Source organism: Camelus dromedarius, chromosome 8 (assembly GCF_036321535.1).
Source record: "Camelus dromedarius isolate mCamDro1 chromosome 8, mCamDro1.pat, whole genome shotgun sequence".
Lineage (NCBI taxonomy): Eukaryota > Metazoa > Chordata > Mammalia > Artiodactyla > Camelidae > Camelus > Camelus dromedarius.
Genome location: NC_087443.1, coordinates 68,530,630 through 68,556,570, shown reverse-complemented (window position 1 = coordinate 68,556,570; position 25,941 = coordinate 68,530,630). Strand labels below are relative to the sequence as shown.

The following is a 25,941-nucleotide window of genomic DNA, read 5'->3' as shown; positions in this document are numbered from 1 at the left end:
AACCTCACTATAAGAATGTTACACAAAGCCCTTCACAACGTGACTGAACCTCATCTACCTCCTTCTTACACTTTTCCCGGGAGTCCCTACAGTCCTGCCACCCTGAACTATTCACCCTTCCCCAAACCTCCTCTTCTGTGCTTCCCTGCTTGTTTACCTGTCACTTCCTCAGCCAGGAGTGTCCCCCCAGCCCCATTTTCATTTCCAGCTGCACTCCTGCTCAGTTTTTCAAGTTCCAGCTTAACTGTCTCCTTCTCTGAGAAATATTTTCCAAAGCTTCCAGGCCAAAATGAGTTACTCCTTTCCCCATGTTCCATAATGCATTAATTCAATTTTGTTACGTATTTCCTAAGCAGTTAGAGTACGCTGCACATAATATATACTCAAAAAATATACTTGTTTACATGGACTTGAACAAGACACACAAGCATCCAAAACCTAGGAGCTTAAGAAATACTCATAGTTCTTAAATACAGGTGAATTTTTGAAAACATGTCTTTGCTACTGGGAATATTTGAGCTCTTGATAAATCTCATTGATAGGCAATTGCAGGATGAAGTCCATTACAATCTAAAAGCATCCAAAGCTTCACTTGCACTGAAGATTTTTTCCAGCACTCCTTTTTTTTTTAAACTAAGTTTCAGGATAGCCTTCATTTTTGTACATGTATACTCCATTCTCAGCTTCACTCTCACAAGATCAGTGACCCCCCACCTTTTTGGTCATTCCAAGAGGACAGTTTCAATAAATTTAAACATAATTAAGTAGAACTTTTAGTTTCATTCACCCCATATGCTCTCTTTTTAGAAAGAAGTAAACAAGAAAAAAAAATCTGAAAAAAAGTCAACATTCTAAAAAAAAAACTAAGTATAATCTCTTACATTTTCTGAATTTGTAATACCATAAAAGAGGAATTCCTAGTGTGCTTTGGAAAACATTAACCTTTACAAGTAATTTTTAAATAAAGCAGGGTCAAAGAAAAAGTATCTGTTATAATATTTTGCATTCCACTGTAGTTTATGTCATTCGAAAAGAAAGGAAGCCTAATCATATTTTCTAACAAGAACGTTGAACCTTTTTATCATAGCGAGAAGAGTATAAAGTTAGTCACACAATTCATTATTCCTTTTTTTCATAGAACAAATTTAGGTAAGTCCAGATTATCCAAAATGACCTTTAAAAAATACGTGATCATGAAAAAAATAAATTACGTCCTTATCCTGAGAGAAAAACCATATACCAAATGCTGGTTCTTTAGGAAAGCAACCACCTCTCGCTAAGGTTAACTCCTCATGAAAAGGTACATGGAGTCCTTAATTCGTAGATTAGAAATTACTTTTAGAATCACTGAAGTCTAGCCAAATGTTTATGCTATGAGCAAATGAGTCAGCTACTCTTCCAGTGACTACGCCAGGACAGTCTGTTAGAAACCAAATAAAGGGCACATACCTTTATCAGAGTATGTGTGTTCTAATGCGTGCAGATCAGGTAACACGTGAATACAGTTTATGCAGCAGTAGGTGAAGAAATCAAGAATGACCACTTTTCCACACAGGTCCTTGTAGACAGAAATAGATTCTTCTGTGTTCAGCCATTCTAATCCTGAAATTTACACAAAAGAAATTATGATTAAAGGAAAAGATAAAGATAATATATCTAAATCTTACCACTAAAATGTGAACCATTATTATTTCTAAGGAAGGGAGGGGCAGGAAGGGGATGGGGAGGTAAGAGACGGAAAAGCTACTATTATTAGGCAGTCTGCAAATACAGCGGGAAAAAAAAGCCACTAAATTCTTTCAGAAATAGTACAATAGCCTGTGTGTGAAAGGAAGTAAGATCAACATATTTAGGTAAAAATGAGTGGAAATACCAAATATTAAAAGGACCTAAGTACACAATTTGGTACAAATGGGCTATTGAGAATGAAGGTCAACCTTAAGAATAAACTAAATATCAAAAAGGAACAGTGTTAAAATATAAGCATAAACATATAAAATGTGTAAGCCAATTTAATAAAAGAGCTGAAATGCTCTGGATTTGAATGAGACCTTAAATACAACATATTTTAAATACAAAGTTAAGCAAAACACACTATTACTATTATAGATTGCATGGAAGCAACATTAAAATTGATGAAGAGCATGTTCCCTTCCCTCCAAAGAAAAGAAAAATAGAATCTCATTAATCTGTACTTTTGTAAATCAGAATTTATAATTACTTTACCATGATTTACAATTTTAACTATGCACTATGAAAAAGGTTTTGTTAAACTAACAAAAGTAGATTAAAAGTACAGCATGTCTATTTAACCAATTTAAGAAAACAAATATAATAGTTTGTTGCTTATAAGTAAATAAATGCAGCTACTAAAATTGTAAATTATACCTTAAAGCAAGTATTTGGAAATATTTTACAGAAACTGAAAGCCAAAGTTGGGTGGGACAACTGAGTAATAAGGGCAAATAACTAATAACAGTAACTGGAGTTACTCAAAACAAAACTTAAAAAGAAATCTGCACCTCAAACTAGTATTTTGGCAAATTAGTCCAACTGAGTGAGCTTTTAGGGTATAGTTAGGTCTTAATCATACATTTTAATAAAGTGTTAATGGTATGCCAGATCAAGTGACCATATAAAACCTCAAATTACTTAATGTATATTACATATCCTAATTTTAAATTATTTATGAATTTGTCTTTTAAATTTATTTTCTGTAAATAGTCAAGCGTGACAGATTGGGGATGGGGAAAGTATTAGATGTCAGTTATTGTGCTAGGTGCTTTTCAGACTTAATCATAATAATGAACCTTATAATAACAATAATTAGAATGAATATAATTTTTAAAGCTGCTAACATTTACTGAGCTTGCCTATGAAGCAAGGACTTTAGATATATTACCTCTATCTGTGTAACAAACCTGAAAGGTAAATAAATACTGGTTCCATTTAATAAGTGAGAGAAAAGTAACGCTTGAAGAAGTAACTTGCTGAAAAAATCACACAACTAACAAATGAAATAACTGGGATTTAATTCCAGGTCTGTCTGAATCCACCCATTATACCACTGAATCCACCCATTATACCACAGTTTCCCATAAAACATATTTCTTTTAAGAAATGAACAAAGCACAGTGTTTTTGAGACAGAGTTATGTTTATGACTTTTTGATTACAGTAACTAATAAAGAAACCAAGAAAAAACTCGTATCTAGTATTCTGTCCTCATTAATCAGGCCCAGCATAAAATTTGACTGTGTCAAATGTGAAGCCTGAATATTTTGTTATATTATGTATGTCACAAAGATCAAATCTCATGGTAATAAATGCACTCACTGTAAATACAAACAAGAAAATAAAACCACTGGCCCCAGTCTTAGCTGGTGGCCGGCTCATTTATGAGAGTCTACTACGCAACTAACTTCTTACAAAGTTTTTTTAAAAATGCACACATTTATATAAACTTCTAAAGTTTCTTTGATGGGATAAGCATTCATGGACCCAATTCTTTTGACAGAATTTCACAGTAATTCAAATCCAGCATATAATTAATAACAACAACAAAAAGCACTTTTGAAGGTGGGAGCAAAAGGCTTGGAAAGACACGTGACTTTCGTCAGAGGCAAGGTTCCAGTATACCTCCCATGAGATACTGAGCCCTGCCACATCCAACCAATTAACTATACATGTGGTTTCAGTGTCATGCCAGGAGACACGCCAGCACCACCGGGCAAAACAATGCCAGTCCCAACCAAAGAAGGTTAAGTTCGGTCTCATTTATCATAGCAAGATGTGCTTCACAAATAGCACTGCTGGCAATATCAGTTCCCTCGGGCTCCAAGCATTCACAGAGCTGGGAAACAAACCCTACAGATAGGCCATAATTGATTCAGATTTTTTAAATGACAAGTTTCCCGACTTTGAACGGAGGAATGTGGCCGATCTAGGGGGGGTTCTGTAAAATTCGACTCTAGCAGCGGTGAGGCCCTAGTCAAATGACTTAAACTCCCTGTCCCCGTGCCTCAGTTTCCCAACTGTAAAATAAGACCAGTAAGAGCACCTCTATAGCCTTCAGAGAAGATCAAATAAGGTAATACCGTTGAAGTGTTTAGGACTGCGTGTGGCACATAAGAAGTGATGAATAATGTTAGCTGGGAGGATGCCTTAAGATGACGATCGATGCTGGGCACCCAGACTGAAAGGACCGGGTGGCAAAGACACCGGAATCATGGCTAGCCGGGGCCACTAAACGTTCAGGGAACGTCTACTAATTAACAAAAGGCTCGGGCCGATAGAGGATACCGAGACGAAGATACAGGCCCACGCCCTCCACAAGCCCGCAGTCCGCCGCCGCTTCGGGACAGAGGCTCGGCTGGGCGAAGCGCCTGGCCCACCGCTTCAGGGCGCGGCGCCGACCCCGAGGAAGGGGGGGGGGTGGTTCCGGGAGAGGCTCCCCACCCCGAAGCCAGCCCCTCACCTTCCGGAAACTCGGGCACTGACAAGTCCTGCTGCCAGCCGTCCACCTTCTGCAGATACTGGTAGACCAGCCTGTCCTTCTCCTCCTGGGTGACGGCGTCGAGCAGGGCGTACTCCAGCGAGGTCTGAGCCGGGAGCAGGCCCGAGAGGCTGCAGCTCCGGGCTCCGGGCGCCGCCATGTTCCCCCCGGACGGGCCAGGGGCGGCCGCCGAGGCCGCGGGACCGTCTCGTTTAGGGACAGAGGAAGCGCTTACTGTCCTTCGGTTTCAAGACGGCACATTCGCCTCACCCTCCACCACCCGCTCTCCACGTTAACAGCACTTTTTCAAGCGCTAAAGTACAAGTCGACGCAATTCCCAGGCACGTAATTCAAGCGCCGTCCCAAACCACCCCGCCCTTCTAAATCCTATCGCCACAGCCGAGCCTGGACATTCAGAGCGCCAGATTCAACACGGAAAAAGGCCTCCGGGCCAGCGTTCCAGAAGCGCTAAGAGAACCATTCCCCTAACCTTCACTTTGGAAATCAGCGGGGTTTTGAACTAAAATAAAATAAATCGGTAGGACGTAAAAAGGCACGATCTGTTTTTTCCTCTTTTTAAAAAGTCCCCCTTTAGACCAGGATCAGCCGATTCGACACAGCACTGGTAACGGGAAGTTGTTTCCCGCCACGACAGGAAAGGTAAAGGAGTAAGCTTTTTTAAGTTGGGGGAGATTAGCCAAACGCTTTGGCTTATACAGAAATACAGTATTTTGTTACCCCGCAGTGCTGAAAGTGCGGGCGCGAATAGACTGTCAGCCGAGCGGGAGGAGGGGGCGCGAGGGGAGCGGAAGCAGCTGGAGCTGGTCCCGGGGGGTGAGGGTGGCAGGTGGGCGGCGGCGGGGATCCCAGAGGACCCGGCCTCTGTCTTCAGAAGGGGAGGGCGCTGATGGCTTTTGGGGAGGTGTGCTGGCAGGGACCCCTCATTGGCGCTGCAACTTCCAACGTCCAAAGAGGAGGTTGAGCCGGTGGGAGGCATGAGGCAGGTGAACCTTGGCTTTGAGGGCGGTGGAGAGAGGGCTGGTCGCCCCCAGGCAGAACACCTCTGCGGTCTGGAGTGAGGATTGTGGGTGGCCTCAGTGCATGCACAGCTTAACATCTTTGAATTTTGTTTGTTCATTGTGCAGTGTTTGTTCATTGCTGATAGAAGAAGATACCGGACTGACCCGGAAAACTGAAGTTGTTGAATATCCACGAGTCACGGATAAGGAGAATTATGTTTTTTGTGAATCACACACATTTGATTATGGTATGACTAGGGTTACTGGCAAACGGAGGTAGCCATTAAGTGTTTGGAGCACCTGCTGAGCCAGTTGCCCAGGGACTGTGGTTGGATTTGTGAATTATTTGGACAATTGTTCAGTTGAAGGAGAACTGACAGGAGCTTTATAACAATTTTACAAATCTCCTTCTAAGATTAAATTGTTAAACCTGTAGTTCCCATTAATGTTTAATTTTCTAAGTATTAGTGAGTCTTATTTTTATGAATCAAGTCCTTGAAGAAGCCAGGGTACCCGAATGAAGTATACACAGTGGGAAACATCAGATGCTGCCCCTGTGGTTGGTTGTCTTAATGTTATCGTGGCATAAATGGAACGGCAAGTGTTCTTAGGTATAGAGTTTGTAGTTTGTCAGTATATTCATTACCAGAGCTTTGGACTCCCGTCAAGTTAGTGGGTTTTTTGTTACTTTTTTTCTCAGCAAAATAAGTCCATTTGAAATTTTTGTAACAAGAAATAGACCCTCAATTTACTTAAGAGTAGTGTTTCTTTGATGACTATAAAGCATTTTGCCATGTTAGAAGACATTTTTTTGGAAGAAGACATCTGGGAGTACAAATCCAAAAGAAAACCAAAACCAGTACATTCAAATAATTGCTCCGAGAATATCCCAAAATCTGTTGAAAAAGCAACAGATGGAAAACACCAGTCAAAACGAAACAGAAATAAAAAAAGAACTGTAGAAGCTAACGAGAAGGCGAAAGCCCCTGAAATGTGCCTTGGAGAAACAGCCAGCCAGACTTCTTTAACTTCTAGTCAGAACTCTGATGGTGGGGATGGTGTTCAGCAGTGCCAAGACCAGGAGACCACTCCAGGAAAGCACAGCAGGACTCAGAAAAACAAACACGTGTCTCCAAAGATCCGGCCAGTGTACGATGGATACTGTCCAAACTGCCAGATGCCTTTCTCCGCTTTGCTGGGTCAGACACCTCGATGGCATGTTTTTGAGTGTTTGGATTCCCCACCAGTCTCTGAAACAGGTAAGATTACAGAAAAGATAGTGGCTGCCAATAGTCGACAAGACCTGCATTAGACCAGACATGCATCTAGTGAAACAAGCAACGGTAAGCAGTAAACCAAAAGAGAGATGAGACACTGTAAGTATAAATGACTTACCCTAGAAGGAAACAAGGTAATGCATTTTTACCTTTCTTGTGAAATGGTTTCATTGCAAAGAATGTTGCAGACCTGAAAACAGTTTCAATGCATTTTCTTATTCATTATAAAAGTCCCTAGATACCTCAGTTATTTTTCATAAATGTTAATTGAACACATACTATGCTAGATACTTTCACCTGTGTAAGGTAGGTTGTATTGGCATTTTATAGATGAGGGTTCTTAAAAGTTAAATAATTTGCCCACTGTATTATCTTTTATGAAACAGACTTTGAGAGAATTATGGATGTAGTTCAGTCTTCTGAATATGGTTATGCTGGAGTCATCATGCTAATGTACAGAAAGAACTGGGAATGAGTGTCAGGTTATTATGATCCTAATAAATTAAAATATGCCAAATGATAACTGAAATAATGTTATGTTTTTGTCATCTTTTAAAATATGTAATACATGTCATGTTTAACATGTTGAAAATCCTAGTTGAAGTATGTGGAGAATGGGTTGTTATGGTGATTTGTGTATTTTAAAGTTATATACACAATACATAGATTTTTAAATCTCAAAGAATTGAAATTCAGTAAAATAAAAATAATACTAAGTATGGCTTTCGTGTTAACTATGATTCAGAGGACATTTTATTATTAACCTCTAGTTATTTTGAAGTACTATATGAAGATGCAAAATAACTTAAAAAAATTGGCACTAGCCTTTCTTATAAAAGTGGAAGCCTCATCAAATGCTAGTAATTTGCTTTTAAGTGCCTTAAAAATCAGAAGTGGAAGTTGGAGTCCCATGGTGAGAACTTCAGAGTGAAATGTCTTATAGATGAAGCCACTTCAAAGGGATTTTTCTTTTGTTGTTGTTTTTTTTCACCGATTAAACTCCTTTGAGTAAAATCTCAAGTGGATTCTTCTTGAATTGAATTCTATTCTATAGCATATACTGTTATGAAGTGGTTTTAAGTTTTAAGCAATGGAGTCTTCCAACTTAATGTAACATTGGTGGAGGAAATCATTTTTTGATAAGCCTGGAAATTAACACGCAAGGGGGTATGCCAAGGTGGCTTGCAGACTTTCTCAGTCATAATGGCAGGATGGTTCCAGATTATTAAAGCCTTATTATTAACCAGCTTGTCAAATTGCATTTCTTAGAGTATTAGCAGCTGTAGCTAATTAAGATTATTACCTGCAGTTGAATATTAAATAATGGAACCTGATTCAATACTACAATTGTCATAAATTTATGTTGCCTGATAAGATAAAAATTGGGGTAGAACTTTAGTCTGTGAGAGACATACCAGTCGTCTCTTTATTGCCTGAGCAATAGTGACTTAGTGAAACTGATGGTATCAATTTGTAGCACCTGTTTGAGAAACACCTGGCATAAGCATGACTTGCATTTTGGAGGAGCTCATATTTGTGAAAGTTGTTAGTGGCGAGAAGAGGGTGTTAGTCTTAAAATTGGGGAGGAGATTATTTGAAAAGAAACTGAAAATTGAGTATTTGATTTAAAAATATTAACTAGCACCTTGCAAAACCATACTGGATTACTGTTATTGTATAGAGATAGGTATTGTCCTGTGGCCTCAAAGTAGGACTGCTGACTTTCCACTAAAGTGTTAATTTATAGTGCTAATGCTGTTAATTTATAGTGCTCAGCTTAGTCTGTGCTTTGATCCTGTAATGCTTTATTCTTTATTAAAATTTGCAGAGTGTCCTGATGGTCATCTGTGTACCTCAACGATTCCTTCTCATTATAAGAGATACACTCACCTCCTGCTAGCTCGAAGCAGGGCTAGTAATAGTCCTTTTAGCAGTCCATCACGTGGGTCAGGTGGGCGTTTCAGTGAGACTAATTCAGTCTCTCTGTGTGGCCCTGAGGAAAAATGGTCTCTGTATCAGAAACAAATGGACGACGTAAAAAATGTTTCATCTGATCCCTTGTTGGTGACGCAGTGTCTAAGAAAATCTCAGTCTCCAACTGAAACTGATAAAAAGATTTCCTCCTCAGCAAATATCCAAACTTCCCAACAAGCCCCGCAATTTACAGAACTTGTTAATAACGACAAACTGGTAGGAGTTGGTTTCCCGCTTGCTGAGCAATTAGACAGCCAGAACAACTCAGAACACATAAATTTGCCATTGCCAGAAAATGACTTTAGCAACTGTGAAATCTCCTATTCTCCACTTCAAAGCGATGAAGAAACTTGTGATATAGATGAAAACCTGGATGATTCTCAACAGCAAGTATTTTTTATGGAAAGCTCTGAAGATGGCAGCTTAGAAGAAGATGACAGTAGCTCGACTTTGTTGAAAAAACTCCATGATCCCTTCCTAAAGGACCAGGAGGACAACTGCTCCGAAGTGGATAGCTTCCTAACTCAGGATAAATACAATAAAGAATTGTATAAATGCAATACTCTGAATGATTCGTCTCAACTTACTTTCCAAAACAAGAGTATTCTTTCACGTGATAATCCTGCATATACTGATGACGATTTTATGTTGTTTCCACCTGCGTTAGGAGGGGTGTTTACCTCTCCTAGTTATCAGGCCACCAAAGCAAAACCTGATGAGTCAGCATTTCACTCATCTCAGTCAAGTAAAAAGAAACAGGTAACTGAGCCATCAGCTGTTTGCAATCAGATTTCTCTTCCATTACTTAAGAGTAAAGTGTCAAAACCTTTTGAAAGCCAGGGAGGAGGGTGTGATTCTCTCCACCCAACCCAAGGTAAACGTAGAGAATTATCAAGTAGGAATTTCAATGCCAAGAACAATACTAACTCAGGATGTTTCTGCAGGAAGGCATTTGATAGTTTGCTAGACAGTAAAGATACGGCTTTAAATACAGAGACATTGCCTAGTACACCTACTGCTGCTAAGTCTTTGAAAGTATTGCCATCTGGTCCTAAGTGTAGTGCGACACCCCCTTCTACAAAGGTAATGAAGCAAATGGATATAGGTGTGTATTTTGGACTACCCCCCAAAAGAAAGGAAGAGAAGTCACTGGAGGAAAATGCATTAGAAGAGATGAACTTAAATGCAGTTGTAAGTCCTAATGAAAAGAGGTCCCGGCAGTGCAAGAGGAAAGCAGAAAAATCTTTAGGTGATTTAGAATTAGAGGCAAATAATTTAAGTGGGAGTCGGCCGTCTGTGGAACTTTCTAGTAAGAAGTCACAGCATCAAAGAAAGAGACTTAAAAAGTCAGATTCACCACAGGAATCAGTACATCAGAAGAGCTCAGATCACCTTATTAACAAGACAGAATCTGGAAAAGTCAATTTAAGTAAAGACAAAGCCTTCAAATCGACTCATGGCAGACTGCAGAGAAAGAGGATGAAAACCGCGGAATCATCTCATGCAGGAGAATTAAGAAAAAGGACATGCCCGTTCTATAAGAAAATCCCTGGTAAGTTGAAATATCAATGCTTAGTATATCTACAGAGACACAGCTTTTTTGACTTCATGTTCATTGCCCATATTGTGTGTGTGTGAAAGGCAATTTTTGTGTTTTCTTCTGCTTTTTATACTTTATTAAGCTGTAACGTAGTTTGTTAGTTTGTTTGTTTGTTTTCTGCCTGTTTAATCTTTGTGTTCCATTCAATTCAGCAAACTTTTATTAAACATTCTGTGTACAAGATACTATACCAGCTGGGTAGATATTACAGATTTGACAAAGATTGGAAAAGATCAGCTTAATACGGAAAAAGGAAGGGCTCTCAGTAAGTAACTATAATAAAAGGCAGTCACTAAGCACCTAAGAGAAACGCAAAGTCCTAAATAGCTTCAAAGAAGGAAAGCACAGGTTGTACGAGTCATAATAAATACCAAACATTTTAAATCATAGCATAACTTAGTTCCTCAACTTTTTCATATCCTTGTAATTTCATGCCTTCATAGATGAGTTAGTAGAGACATGTATAGTAAAATAAATTTTGTTATTGAAGAAACCAGTCATTCTTCTTCTGCAAAGAATATAAAACTGCCAGAATACACTGGTTTCAGAAAGAATTTTTAAAGTGCTTTTTTGATATTCTAGATCTATAATTTGTTCAAGACATTTATGTAAAGAAAAGCCTGTTTGTACATTATAGCATCAGTTCTGTCTTTTAATAATTATTTCGATTAGTTTTCTGTATTTTAAGTGAACCCAAAACTAGTAGGCCATGTGTTATAAGCCTCAGTAGGACTGTAGAGGTGTGCTTGTGTGTCACAGTCTGCATACTTGTGTTTTTCTTGTGAACAAATTTCAGAATAGCTTTTTTATTTTCATTATTGCTCCTCTAGGGAGTCTTTTTAGGCATGTTTTGTTTTTCCTTCATTTTTCCTTCCTTCTCTCCACCTCCCACAATGAAATTCATATACGACAGATTATTATTCTACTGTGGCCCTTTGGAGGGCCAATAAGATTACTTGGGTCTTCAACCATTTTTACCCCCTTAGAAGCAAATCACTGTTGCCCCCATTAAGAATTCATGTTTTTTAAAAAAAAAGTCACCATTTTCCTTTTGCTGCTTTGCAGAAGTAAAGGATTTTAGGTGCCCAATAAGTATTTTGAAAATATTCAGCAAAACAAAGAAGTCATTGGTTTGTAGCTTAGTATTTTTTTTTTGTACAGTTATTTATTTAAAAAAAAAAGCCTATACTGGGGTAGTTAGTAGAAACTTAACAAGATTTCATCTCTAATAGCACCTTCTGCTGAATTTATGTGGTGTAGATTTTGATTTTTATTTATTGTTTGTTGAATTTTATTTTACTGAGTTATAGTCAGCTTACAATGTTGTGTCAAATTCCAGTGTAGAGCACAATTTTTCAGTCATACACGAACATACATATATTCATTGTCGCATTCTTTTTCACCATGAGCTACCACGAGATCTTGTATGTATTTCCCTGTGAAACAGTATAAACTTGTTTATCTCTTCTATATAAACCTGTCAGCATCTACAAATGTGGTGTAGATTTTAAAATCAGTTTGTAAAGTTAAGTTGGAAATGAGGTGTAAAGGTGTTGGAGGGTTTGCTGTATGAGCAAGTTGGAAAGCTCTTACTGCGTCAGCTGTCACTCAAGCGGCTGTGCTGATGTGTTCGTTGCAGGAACCGGCTTTACAGTCGATGCCTTTCAGTATGGACACGTTGAAGGTTGCACAGCCTATTTCCTCACACATTTTCATTCTGACCATTATGCTGGATTGTCTAAAAACTTCACGTTTCCAGTTTATTGTAGTGAGGTAAGTTTTAGTATTCTAAAATTCTGAATTGGGAGAATGCAGCTAATATCTAAGCAATTCTGGTATAAAAAGAATAATTAAAATCATCAGACCCATCACTCTTCCTAGAAAAGATACAACAAAACTGATTCCACATTGAGATCCTAAAGTTAAATGAGTTGTTGTCAATAGTTACAACAGATTTTTTGAAGTTTGCTTCATTATGTGAAAACAGTAGATAAACTACATCACGATGTACTAAAACCCCTAAGTTTCATTCAGTAAACATTTATTGAGTGCCTAAAAAAGCTATTCAAGGCAAAATCCCTAACTTTAAGGAGCTTACAACCGTAAGGAGACACATTCACAGATAGGACCCTGATGGGATCAGTAGAAAAGTGAACAGAATGCCTAGAAGTAGAGAGAAGGGGTTTTACTCTGTCCCAGGCTAAGGTTAGAGAAAGTTTCATGGTGAAAGAGATAACCTTGAATTAATTATTAAAAGGTAAGTACTTTAATGCCTACTACTGAGGGCTTTGGCTGGAATTTGATTTAACCCTCAAGCTTTCTTCTATTGTCCTCTTTTTATTAATGAAGCAACTGAAGTTGGGAGAAGTTGAGTGGTATGCCCCAAGTCCCAGAGCCAGAATTTGAATGCAGGTCAGTCTGATTCCAGAACCATTCCAGGTTGAGAGAGGAGCTTGTGTAAAGCACACACACCTTGGAAGCACGCCTTTTCCAGGGACTCCAGGTAATTCAGAGTGGCTCCACACAAGACAGGGAATAACAGGTGATAAACCACAGAAATGGGCAGGGGCCAGATCACAAAGGCTTTTGTGTGTTGTGCCAGGGATGATGGACTTCTCACAAGTGAGTGACAGTCAGAGACAAGTGTTTAAGCAGAGTTGTGACACAGACATTTTAGAAGTTCCCCCCGGCATTCTGGAGTGTTTATATGAATATAAGTGGGCGAACAGGGAGATCACCAAGATGCTTGTGCTCTAAACTAGATATGAAATAAAAGACTTACTTAGTGTTTTAATGTGTCCATAATAAGCACATCCTGTTTTGCAGATAACTGGCAATTTGGTGAAGAGCAAACTTCGTGTGCAAGAACAGTATATCCATCCATTGCCAATAGATACTGAATGTATAGTGAATGGTGTCAAAATTGTTTTGCTAGATGCCAATCAGTGAGTATTAAAGTTCCCTTATTAATAGCCTATTTTTAAATATTCAAAAGGAAAACACATTGGCTTAGTTATTTAAGAACTTTTTAATTGAAACTATTATGCTTCATATTTCTTAAAAATTGAGTAAAACATCCTTCTTTTGAAAAAAATAATGTACCCAATTGCAGAATCAAAGATTAAATGTAGAGAGATTTTCTTGTTATCTAACTCACTTGTAAAGCAGTTTAAATTACTGGGCTTGACATATGACTCCCATCTTATTTTTTGCCATTGTGCCGTTTTCTTTAATATCACTTATATAAATTAACAGCTTGTACTCCATTCAGATACTAGAGGGGTTATTTTATTTTTTTCCTTTTAAGAAAGCCTTCAGAAGTTTGATACCAAAGACTGGGAAGATTTTTTTCCTTGGAAATTGTTTCTTTTTCCCTCACATTTTTTTTTAATGTAAAGTATTGTCAGTATTCACGATGCCAGAATGTAACCATCACCTATGCTTCTTTCCACTTTTCATAGAATGTTAGCCTTATGTACCTTAGAGATCATAGATGCCTAGAGAATTAAAATTAAGACTAAATCTAGGTCTCCTAAAATCCAGGCCAGCGCTGTTTCTTCAGGTTGTCTGTAAGTTTTTGTCTGCTAACTTTGCTGCTGTTTCTTTTTTTAATGACCAATTATGACAACTCAAGTTCTGATTTTTTTTTTTTTAGTCAATTTGAGGTATCATTTGCATAAATAAAATGCACCCATTTTAAGTGTTTGCTGAATTTTGACAAAAGCTCACACCCATGCAATTCCTTCCACAGTAAAAATAAAGAAATTTTTCCCCACCCCAGAAAGCTTCCTTGTGCCCCTCCCAGTTAGTCCCCAACCCCTACTCTGACCTAGGAAGTTACTGGTTTGTTTTCTGTCACTACTGGTTAGATTTGTCTCTCCTAGGATTCATTTACGTGAAATCATATTAGTATCCACTCTTTTGTGTCTGGCTTCTGTCCCGCATCATGCTTCTGAGATTCATCCATGCTGTTGTGTGTTCCTCTTCATCGCTGAGTAGTATCTATCGTAAACAGACAGTACAGTCATTTTATCCGTTCACTTCTTGATGAACAACTGGTTTTTGTTTATTGACTTTGTATCCTGAGACCTTGCTAAACTTGTTCATTAGTTGTAGTAGGTTGGCTTTGTAGGTTCTTGAAAATTTTCTACGTTTACAATCATGTCATCCACAAATAAAGACAATTTCATTTTATTTCCTACTTTCCATTCAGAATGCTATTTTTTTCTCTTCTGTGTTGTCCTGGGTCAGAACTTCAGTACAATGTTGAATAGGATTGAATTGAGTTGGAAACATATTGCCATTTTCTTTGTTTTGTTTTTTTGGGGGGAGTAATTATGTTTGTTTATTTATTTATTTAATGGAGATACTGAGGTTGAACCCAGGACCTTGTGCATGCTGGGCACGCACTCACCACTGAGCTATGTCCAGCCCTTCTGTTTTCTTGATCTTAAGGGAAAAGCTTTCAGTCTTTCTCTGTTAAGCACAATGCTAGTGGGTTTTTCATAGATGCCTTTTATCAGGTTGAGGAAAGTCCCCTCTATTCCTAGTCTGCTTGGAGTTTATAATCATGAATGGATGCTGAATTTTGTCAGATTTTTTTTTGTCATCTACCGAGGTGAAAAAACAATTCTTCTCTGTGATATTAATGTGGTAAATGACAATGATGGACTTAATTGAATATTAAACCAGCTTTGCATTACTAGGGTCAATTCCACTTAGTCTTCATATATTACCCTTTTTAAAAATATGTAGCTGGATTAAAAAAGATTTTTTTCAGGAATTTTTTTTTGGTGGGGGGTAATTAGGTTTACTTATTTATTTACCAGAGGTACTGGGGATTGAACCCAAGACCCTCTACCACTGAGCTATACCCTCCGCCCCACCCCGAGCTGGATTTGATATGCTAATATTTGGTTAAGGAATTTTGTGTCTTTTTCATAATGGATATTTACCTATAGGGTTTTTTTTTAAAATAATGCTTTTGTCTGGTTTTGATATCAATGATGTCATCAAATATTACCCCCTCCTCTAGTTTCTGAAAGATGTCATGCAGTAATTGTTATTATTTCTTCCCTAACTGTTTGATAGAATTCCCCAGTGAAGTCATTGGGGTCTGAACTTTGGGGACAGGCGGGTAAAGGGAAATTTTTTATTACAATTGTAATTATTTCTTATGTCTTCCTAGAATTCCAAACGAAAGTTCTCTGTGTTTTGACAGTAATTTTCAAACCCCGTTGTGTCAGGGATTCCCAGTACCACCTTGAGGCTCAATGACTCACTAGAATGACTCACAGGACACAGAGAAATTGCAATATTTGTGATTTTATTTTATCAGAGTGAACAGACAGAGATTAAAAGCAGCAAAGGGAAAAGGCTAGTGGGAGTGAATCTAGGAGAAACCAGACACCAGTTTCCAGGTGTCCTCCTCTACTGAAATGGCACAGTGTGCTTAATTCTCCCAGCAGCAGTGTGTAACAACACATTCGATGTGTGGCCAACTAGCTGAGCCTTGGTGTTCAGGGCTTTACTGAGGGTCAGCCAAGTACACATGCAGCACCCATGTGACTGACCTTGGCTACTTGGACTCCAGTCCCCTAGAGCAAAAACAGATACTCTCCATGGATCACACTGTTAGCATCACCTATCTGATCAAAATAGTAACACGTGGCCCAATGCATTGGGCATACAAAACACTCCTAGCAGGCAGAATATTTCAAGGACTCAGAACTCACCTCCCAAGGGCCAGCCAAGGAAGAGTCCTAAAGACAGGCCTTTCCTGGGGGCATGTGGAGTGTGAGCGGCCCTGGCCTGCTGATTAATCCTTTTGTGCACACCATTTTTCTGTGTCTGTGACATAAATGTTGTCGTGGTCAGCTAGTAACGTGTGTTAATTGGTTGATATTGCAGTGAGTGTTCTCCCTTCAGATGCTTTGCCTGTATTAAGAATATTCCTTTGAAATGTTTGTGTTCAGCTGTCCAGGTGCCGTCATGGTCCTTTTTCGTCTGCCTAATGGTCACGTCATATTACACACCGGAGACTTCAGAGCAGACCCCACCATGGAACGTTCTCTTCTTGCAGACCATAGAGTCCACACGCTGTACTTAGACACAACGTAAGAGAAGCTTTGTTTGTGTGCTTCCTTTTTTCCACTGGCAGCATTTGCCTGTATGGTATGAATAATTTGAGCTTTTGTACTTTCCACCAATCAAAATGATGGCTTATCAATCAATTATCATTTAAGTTTATTTGTCAGAGGAATGCTGTATGAAAAAATGTATACTCGCTTAGGAACAGATTTGAGATTACATGTCTTAACTGACTCCAGCTCAATGTTTTTGTAATATCCTTCTGAAAATATAGTGTATGTGAGAATCTTGTTACTAAAACAAGAAAGAAAAATTGGGGAGCAAACTTGAGGAAAATACTCATTAAAGTTATCTGTTTAAAGTATCTGTGTAGCTATGCAGTATAATTGTGAAGAAAAAAAAACAGAATGAGATTCTGTGTTTGATCTGAATATTCACAATTATTTTGTTCCTTTCTCCGCAAGATAATCTGTAAGTGACAACTTTAAATTCCCAAGTGCTATACACATGAGCCATTTTCTTTTTATTATGTATTAAAATACCTCATCAACTTGTCAGAAATTATGTTAACTATTTCAAACTGTTTCAAGAAGAAGTGAGTTTGGAGGGCATATTTTAGTAAAAGATGTCTTTTCACATCCATTTTTCTAACACTGTAGCTCATTTTCCATTCTTTTACATGTACCTTAAAATATCAGGTGAATTATGAAAACAATACTTAAAAAAATTTTTTTTGTTATTTAATTCTATTCTAAATGCAATTCTGAATTTCCTGGTGAGTTTTTATAGGAGAAAGGACTAAGTTTTTCCTCTCTTCCTATGACCAGAAAAAAAATTTTGAAAATTGGGGAAAATTGGTATTTTTTTGATGTTTGTACTTTATGACTTTTTTGGTAAAAAAGTGCTTAATTTTCATCTCAAATATATGTGACAGTAGTCTTAGGGTTAATTTTTCATTGGGTGTTACTGTATTGAGGTAGACCTACCTGAATCTTCTATATTCCTGTAATACTGTATATATTTCTGTATCTCCTAAGAGAAGATACCAAACATGTGAACATTAACTGATTTAAAACTACTTCACTAAATTAATGTTCAGTTTCATTCTTTTGAAATACATATATATTTTACTAAATAAGAATTCTTGAGTCTAAAGTTCACCCCATCCATAATATTTTCTTTGATAGGGATTGAAAGTTAAAAAAAAAAAAAAAGAGAGATTTTAAAGTTTGTAATTCATAGCTAAAACAGCCAGCTAGCCAGAAAGTATTCCTGAAGGGGGGAAAAAAAAAGGCAGTTTCCTGGAGGGAGATAAAAGAAATACAGTGAAGAAGGTATATTGAAAATGTGTAATTCCATCATAAATAATCACTAGCTGGTGACAGATGTCTTACCACAGGCCCTGGTGAGATAACTGTAGTGTGTTCATGTATCTTTACGGCTGTTGCAAGTACTTTTGCTAAAGCTTGTTTTGTAAAATAGCATCCAACTTCGTGCCATGGCTTTCTTGTGGTTCTTTTAGTAAGTACCGTATTTCTTACAGATATTGCAGCCCAGAATACACCTTTCCTTCTCAGCAAGAGGTTATCCAGTTTGCCATCAACACTGCCTTTGAGACTGTAACTCTAAACCCACGTGCTCTTGTTGTCTGTGGCACGTATTCTATTGGAAAAGAGAAAGTCTTTCTAGGTGGGTGGTAGCTGTATCTAATTTACATTAATATATTATAAAGATCAGAATCTTTTTGCATAAAGCCCTTTCAGTCTCTGTTCTTGTACTTGGTATTTATTTCCTGAAATGGTTCAATGTTACCTTTGAAGTTGAAGAAAAATTTGAGAGTTTGACTTGTTGAAACTTTGAAAGGCTTAGCTTAATGGAAACATTTGATAAATGTGTTTATGGTAGCCTTTGTATCTACAGGATGATTGTAGAGCAAAAGTCCATGCTACATTAGGGTTTTAGTAAACTTTAAAAGATGACTAGTACATAGTTGTGTCACTGCATTCTTTGATGATAACCATCAATTATTTTAAAGAACAGTTTTAATTTTTGTTCCTAAATGATTTTTGGATATGTAACTGTAGTTTATCTAGACAGTATCATACTATTATATAAAATACTTTCCACTTTTTCTTAACTGTGGTCCCATAATGTCAAACATTAAGATTTAAAATGATAAAGCCAAGGTTTTAGCTCCTCTAAATTTGTTTTTTCCCCCTCCCTTTACCCCTTTCCATACATCTTTTGCAATTTTTAAATACTAGGTCTTTAAAAATAAATTCTTGGCTTTCTCACAATCTATTTCATGTAGTTAACAAAGAAAATTATTCTGCCTTTTTGAGAAATTATGGCAGAAGTATGAATGTTTTGAATTTCTTATTATTTGATAGATTTTTATTTTAAAGTTGATTGTTACAATTTTATTTTTTTTCCTAAGCTGTAATTTTACTATTTTTAAACTTTTCCTTTGTCTGTAGCCATTGCTGATGTTTTAGGTTCAAAAGTGGGAATGTCCAAAGAAAAATATAAAACATTACAGTGCCTCAATATACCGGAAATGAATTCCCTTATCACTACAGACATGTGCAATTCACTGGTTCACCTTCTCCCAATGATGCAAATTAATTTCAAGGTAAGCATTCAAAAGATACGTCTTTTTCAGGCTGAACTAGAAAAGCCAGTTTACTTTCATTTTACTTTCATTTAACATTTAACTTAAAGGAATTCAGTTACAGTGGAGTCACCTATGGTAAACTTTGCCGTAGGAAATCTTTTAAATGGAATTTTAAATGTTTTAAGTTTTTGTATGTGTGCAGCTGTGTAGAGTAATTCATATGCCCACCAGGAGTTTAGGAACTAGAGAACAGTCATAAAGGAAGAAACAAAAACAGAAAAGTACGCAGCTCTCTGGTCATTCAAACCTTCTGTTATTAAGATTGTTTTCTAGTTCTTCCTGGGAAATGAGTGGAGAATGCTACAGAGTTCTTTCTTTTTTTCATGTCTTTTCTTGAGGTCTGTTCTGTATTAATATTAGTATAACGCTGATATATGTTGGAAATATACTTGTTGGGAGGATTAAATGACATAGTGGAAATACATCTTAAGAGGAAGTTCTAGTGTTAGTTCTGAGGCATAAATTAAGATACATATGATGTGACCCTCCTGTGATTTGTGGGGGCTCGTTTGTCAGATTTATTCAGATACTAAGATTCCTTCCATTTACTAACATTTTGACACTTAGCAATGGAATACATCAAAACTGTATTTAAAACAATTCAGAACATAGTGTACACCAAAAAAAATGTATTTTTACTTCTGTTATAATGTTTATGAAATAACTTTTGTGGAGCTTTTTGAAATAGCTTAGGGGTGTTGATTACTGTGTATGCCTTATAAATAGTAACACTTATGTTGCGTAAAGAAAATGAGTATTTTTGTTCTCTCCCTTGAGTAAGGAAATGCTAACTGGTATAACTACTCCTTTGTTCACGAGATTATGGTAAAATTTTTATGGCCTATTTTCATGGATATATAACTCATAAAATTTTCAAGACTAATCAAATCATAGTGCCGACCATTGGTGTTTAAGCCGGCTTCGCAAACATATTTTAAATTCGAGAGGCTCCAGTTTGCATGGAGGCTAATGAGAATGTTGACTGATCATCAAATGAACATGATATCCTGAGGAGGGTATAGCATATTTTTGTTATTTTTATTTTACAATCTTTTTTTCTACTAACTTAATTTGATTTGAACACATTATCCATTTAGTGGGACAGTATGAGTGGGGAGTCAGAATATTGTGGAAGTGAACGGACTGGACCTTTCCAGGCGTAAAGAGTGTTTAGAAGTGTCGTATGCTGCAAGAGAGTGCATTCAAGGAAACAGTGGCCCGCACAAGAACCCATTCAGTGAAGTGAAGTTGGAGGAAGCCGGAGGCAGCAGAGGGCGAAGGAATGAGCAAGAAGGTATACAAGTAGGCAAATGAGTGAGAAGCTGTACAAATGGCCAGTAAGCACATGAAAAGAGAAGCCGTCAGGGAAGAGTGAATCGCAGCCGCGGCGAGATGCCACTTCACACTCGCTAGGCCGGCTGAGACGGACAGTGCCAGCTGTTGGTGAGGATATGGAGAACCTGGAACCCCCGTTCGTTGCTAATGAGAGTATTAAGTGGTGCAGCCGCTTTAGAAAGCAGTTTGATCATTTCTTTAAAAGGTAAACATGGAATGACTATATGATCTGCGATTCCAGTCCTAGGGATGTGCCCAAGAGAACTGAAAACATGTCCACGTAAAACCTTCTACACAAATGTTCATAGCAGCATTATTCATGGTAGCACAAAAACTGGGAACAACTCAAATGTCCGTCAAACGATGGATAGAAAAACAAAAGGTGATGTATCCATAAAACAGAAATATTATTCAGCTGTAAAAAGGACTGAATTTCTACTACATGCTACTTCGGTGACTGAGCCTGGAGAACACGCCAAGTGAAAGAAGCCAAACATAAAATGCTACCTATTGTGAGATGCTGCTTGTATGAAATGTCCAGAATAGGTGAATCTGTGGAGAGAGTGAGGAGCTTGGTGGTTTCCAGGGCTCAGGGGAGAGGGAATGGGGAGTGACTGCTCATGGGTACGGTGGGGTTTTGGTTGAGGGGTTGATGAAAATGTTCTAAAATTAGGTAGTAATGATGGCCACACAACTTTGTGACCATGCCTACAACCACTCAACTGCACACTCTGAAAAAAACTGGCTGTTACTTACTTTAAAGACAAAAAAAAAAAAGTATCTGAAATCATTAAGTCTTTATTATTTCCATTATTTGTCAAGTGTTGTTTGTAGTGTTCAGTAGCCCTTCCCCTGCCTCTGTAAAAGTGACCAGATATTGATGACATTTTTGACGATTTCTTATCTTCAAAACACAGATTGGAATAGAAGCAGATGGTTCCCATGAGGCTATAGTTTAGTTAGTATTCCAAACCAACTTTTTACCAGCCAAAAATAGTTTTATGGCATCAGAGCTAATGACTTTTAGTGAAAATGTAAACCTGATACAACTGTCAGGGTTTCTAAGGAAGGACTTAGAAGCTCTGTAAGGAATACCATTCGTGCTTCCTGGTTCAACATCCCAAGTTCACATGTGTAAATACGTAGTTGACTACCACCTCTGATTTAAACCTGATTGACGGATGTGGTAAAACATTAGAACGATGTTGTAGATAATTATCTGCACACTGAAAAAATAATTTAGTGGCATATACTGAAAGCATTTTTATCACAAACTGATAACCAGTAAACAGAGAGACAAGTCATGGATCAGGGACTTCATGTTGACTAAATCATAATGAAATTCCTCATGGTAGTATTTCTGCAATTGTGGTTAATGAATGGCTAGTAGTTGTTGGCAGTCTTTTCTGTATGTTTGGCTTATATGATATGATATATTAATTGATAATATCCTGTGTTTTGTTTGTGGCACAGGTTGATGATGCTTTTGTGGTAACTAATTTGTCTCGTGAAAAACAGGAATTACTTCTCATTGGATTATTCCAAGTGTTTTTACTGAGACAAATAGGAATGGATGAGTTTGATAACCTGTATTGAAAGTTGGACTCTCAGTTTGTAATATTACATGTGTAATTGCTCTAAACTTAACTTCCTTTTCTTTGTGAGGACAGGGGAGGAAGATTAGTAATTAAGCGAGTAATATTACATTAGACTAAGCAAGCCAAAAACCTGAAAATTTGCAGAGCCAGTGATATGGTAATGAAAACTTAGTTATATATGTATAACTTAAATTTTTTTAGAGGGGCAGTAGTTGATAAGACATATGACTGTTTAATGGAAGGAATACAAATTAATAAAAGATGATTATTTGATACAAAAGGGAAATCCAAGGGTTATCATTAATTCACCAGTGAAATATTAATGCCTGATAAACACACTAAAATGTTCAGCCTCTGAAGGTAGTCAAAAAGAAAAATTAAAACAGCAGTTATGTATTGTGTTCTATCAAATAGGCCTACTTTTAAAAAAAGGTAACAGTCCTATGCTGAGATTCAGAGAAATTGGCACTCTTCATCCACTTGAATAGTAATAGAAATTACGGGTAAATCCTTAAAAATTCCATTTCTAGGAATTTATACTAAAAATAAGTCCTTTGTGAAAAGATCAAGCTATAAGGTTCCTAGGTACTGATGGAGTAGATGATGAGAGTTTTAAAAAGTTAAAGGGCAGATGGTGATGATTTCCATTTTAAAAAAAAAAGAAGACCCAGAGGTGGTGTATACTGATGTCTTCTTCTTAGACTGTAAGCTCCCAGAAGGTAAAGGCTGTGTCTCACTGACCACTCTAACATCAACACTCAGCGTTAATACTGGAACAGATATTTATTGAATGAATGAATGAATGAATGGGTGGATGAGTGAATTTGTCTGTGTGATTCCTTCAGAAATTCATATCAGCATCTTTTAGAATAATTCATTAGTTCAGAGTATGTATAGATAAAGAAGAAAAAGAGGGCTTTTGGAAATCTAAGGTGGCCCTAAGCAGTTTAGGAATTTTATTATTTTAAATAAAAGCAGAAATTTTAGAATAAATTTACACTAAGCCTTTGACACCCTAAGCTTAGTCTTTAAACCAAAAATATTAGACTTTGTTTTTGTATCTCTCATGCCATTATTATCTTTATCTGGATTTCTCTTATCTTTTAAAGGCTGAACTTTGACCATTGATTTTCTAAGAATCTTACTTAATGCCATCATTTTGATGACCTTAGTTTGGAAAGTTTTATTCCATTCAAGATTTATTAACATATTACTTCCATAGCAACATGAAAAGTTTTGAAATTATTCCAGTTCATGTATAAAGGGTGAAAAGGAGTAAACACTTGGAAGGAGAGCTACAGAGCATTTTAGAATGTCTGTCTGTGTTGAGTATAATGCCATTCTTATATAATTATTTCCATCTTTCTATCCATCTGTCAATCCTTTATTGGTGATAGATGCATGGGCATATGTTTGGACTGATGGTACCAGTGTTAATACAGTATCTCTAATAAAGGTACTAATAGATACTTGTATCTCTAATATCCTAATAATAGGATTTGGAAAGGTGTTTGTATTGTTTCTTTTTTTGGCAGCTATCCGAATTGTAATTTTAAAATACATAATTACTTATCTTTAAAGTTGCTTCATCTTATTTTTTTCAGACTGTACTTAAGCTTGCTTAGCTAAGTAAAGGGGAAAAGATTTTTTTCCTGTGAGTTTATTTTATTTTTTTGGAAGCACAGCACTAGGTTTTCCAAGTTAATGTTTACCAAGTGAGAACTCCCCATGACTGTGCCAGTGTAACATCTTAATCATTCTGTTTTATTGCAAGTCACCTGTCTTCACTGACCATTAAGTAAATATCCTATTTTTACTTTACAGGGTTTGCAGAATCATTTGAAGACGTGTGGTGGGAAATATAATCAAGTTTTGGCTTTTCGACCTACAGGATGGACGCACTCTAATAAGTTAACTAGCGTAGCAGATGTTATTCCCCAGACCAAAGGAAACATTTCAATATATGGTATAATTATTAAATTTTTTTACTCTTAATGTTTGTAATTACTTTATATTTTTTTAAAAAAGCTGTAAAATTAAGATCCAAGGAAAAATGGCACCAAAGTATCTTTAGCAATTTAACAATTTCAAACCGCTCCATGTACTCTAAACCTGTATCTTTAGTCCTTTGCAAACTCATAAAGGAGTATGCCTGTAGTAAATAGACATTGACTACTACAGATCATTTCATATGTGTGACCAGTGATATGGAGGGGAGATTGTAGAGCTACTTGAAGGGAGGGGTGGTTAGAGCCATTGTGCCCTGGGAGTTTAGGTGATGCTGAAACAGTGAGAACGGGAAGACAGGGGATTGGATGTGGTGATACCAGGAGTTACAGACTTGACTTTAATTTTTTCATCTCTCAGAGGAGATTTACCATTGTCCTCAGAAATTGGATTATTAGAATAATAGCTAATAGAAACATTTTTGAACCCTAGTTTACTCAAAACAAGACCCTTTCTCCCTTTCTCTGTAAAGAAGATAAAGGAATCTTTAGGATTTAATGTTTTTTCCTTTTTATGTGTGCAGAGCTTAGGGACTGAAATCTACTTACTTGCTTTGGAAATCAAGAATTCCTGCTTGTTACTCTTCAAATTTTACTCATATTTCTTCCAGAATTTTCCTTAAATCAACAGCTGAGCAAAATGCTTAAAGGGAATAATTATTTAAAATGACAAGCCTAATTATAAATTTTACAAGTCTAACTATAATTAAGAACCTATAGAAATGCATATGAAGTATCTACATAGAAAAGTGATAGATTTTTTTAGTGTTCAAAAATTTTATGTCATTTTAATATTTTAATCGTTATTAATTGTAAAAGATAGTAGCTAGTTTTCTTACCAGGAAAAAAAGCACCGAAGAGTTTTTGACAAAAATACTCTGGAATGCTTTCTTCTTCTCTTTAATTTTATTTTGGGTTTGTTCATTTCTCTTTATAAATCTGATTTTTAGTAGGCAATAAATACCTTTTGTGTTACAGGGATTCCTTATAGTGAACACAGCAGCTACCTAGAAATGAAACGTTTTGTGCAGTGGCTGAAGCCACAGAAAATCATACCTACCGTGAATGTTGGTACTTCGAAATCTAGGAGCACGATGGAGAAATATTTTAAAGAGTGGAAATTGGAAGCTGGATATTGATGTTACCTTAGAGGACTCAGAAGTAGTTAAGTAACTTAGGCCTAGCTTGTTAGTAGTTAAATCTTTTCAGTGTTATGAAATATGCATTATGAAGGTCGCTCATGTAGCTTATTTTCTCGTTTACACTTGAATAACATGTTCATGGTGCAGGGCACCCGTCAGCATCATCAGTGATAACGGAGACTGGTCTGCCTAGCGCCTCTGGCTCTTGCCCCTCCCAGTAGGGGCATTGTATTCTGCACCCAACCTTAGGAGGGGAAATGGGCAGGTTCGGGGACCAAAGGATTCATGATAATGGATAAACTAGATCGAAAGTATTATATGTAAGCACTTATGTATCTTTAAAATTATTTAATATAGAGCATATTTTTATGAGATAAAACTTTTATATGATATGCATACTTAAATAAAAAAATTAATCTTAAATCTGCTATAGTGTTACTTGATTTTTAGGATTTATAACTGTGATGTTTATACAATTTTATAAAATTTCAGTGAAAATAATTCAACATTTGACTCTGAAGATGATTCAAAGAGCCTGGATAATCACCCAATAAAAAAATTGGATGAATAATGTTTATCTAAAACTGTTTACTCAAGATGTCAGATAACTAAAGGTTTAGACTGCAGTTTTTTTTAAGTGAAGTCGTATGGTTTATTTATGAATCTTGATCTCTCCAACAGAGATCAAGTAGCTGGTCCAAAATGAAAATTTGGAAAAATGCGTGTTAAAAT

The 25,941-nt window shown here is 36.9% G+C and overlaps 2 protein-coding genes across 3 annotated transcripts in view; one reads left to right on the top strand and one right to left on the bottom strand.

Annotated features, from left to right (window-relative positions):
• NHLRC2 (NHL repeat containing 2) overlaps positions 1 to 4,868 on the bottom strand; it is a 48,891-nt gene extending 44,023 nt beyond the window's left edge. Inside the window, exons 1-2 of the mRNA XM_010983219.3 lie at positions 4,477 to 4,868; positions 1,450 to 1,602 (exon numbers count right to left, since the gene is read on the bottom strand). Coding sequence (XP_010981521.1) covers positions 1,450 to 1,602; positions 4,477 to 4,654 — 331 coding nt within the window. The 5' untranslated portion in view covers positions 4,655 to 4,868. The remainder of the gene's footprint in view (positions 1 to 1,449; positions 1,603 to 4,476) is intronic.
• Positions 4,869 to 5,044: 176 nt separating this feature from the next.
• Positions 5,045 to 25,735, top strand: DCLRE1A (DNA cross-link repair 1A). Of its 2 annotated transcripts, none has more exons than XM_010983220.3 (10): positions 5,045 to 5,154; positions 5,640 to 6,772; positions 8,619 to 10,316; positions 12,004 to 12,137; positions 13,191 to 13,309; positions 16,340 to 16,480; positions 17,998 to 18,143; positions 18,932 to 19,086; positions 23,886 to 24,027; positions 25,046 to 25,735. In XM_010983220.3, exons 2-10 carry the CDS (start codon positions 6,286 to 6,288, stop codon positions 25,204 to 25,206), a joined length of 3,183 nt encoding a protein of 1,060 aa, XP_010981522.3. In that variant the 5' UTR covers positions 5,045 to 5,154; positions 5,640 to 6,285; the 3' UTR covers positions 25,207 to 25,735. The 2 variants fall into 2 exon arrangements, with proteins under 2 accessions (XP_010981522.3, XP_064344519.1); XM_064488449.1 differs by lacking the exon at positions 5,045 to 5,154 and adding an exon at positions 5,297 to 5,328.
• The last annotated feature ends 206 nt before the right edge of the window (positions 25,736 to 25,941 follow it).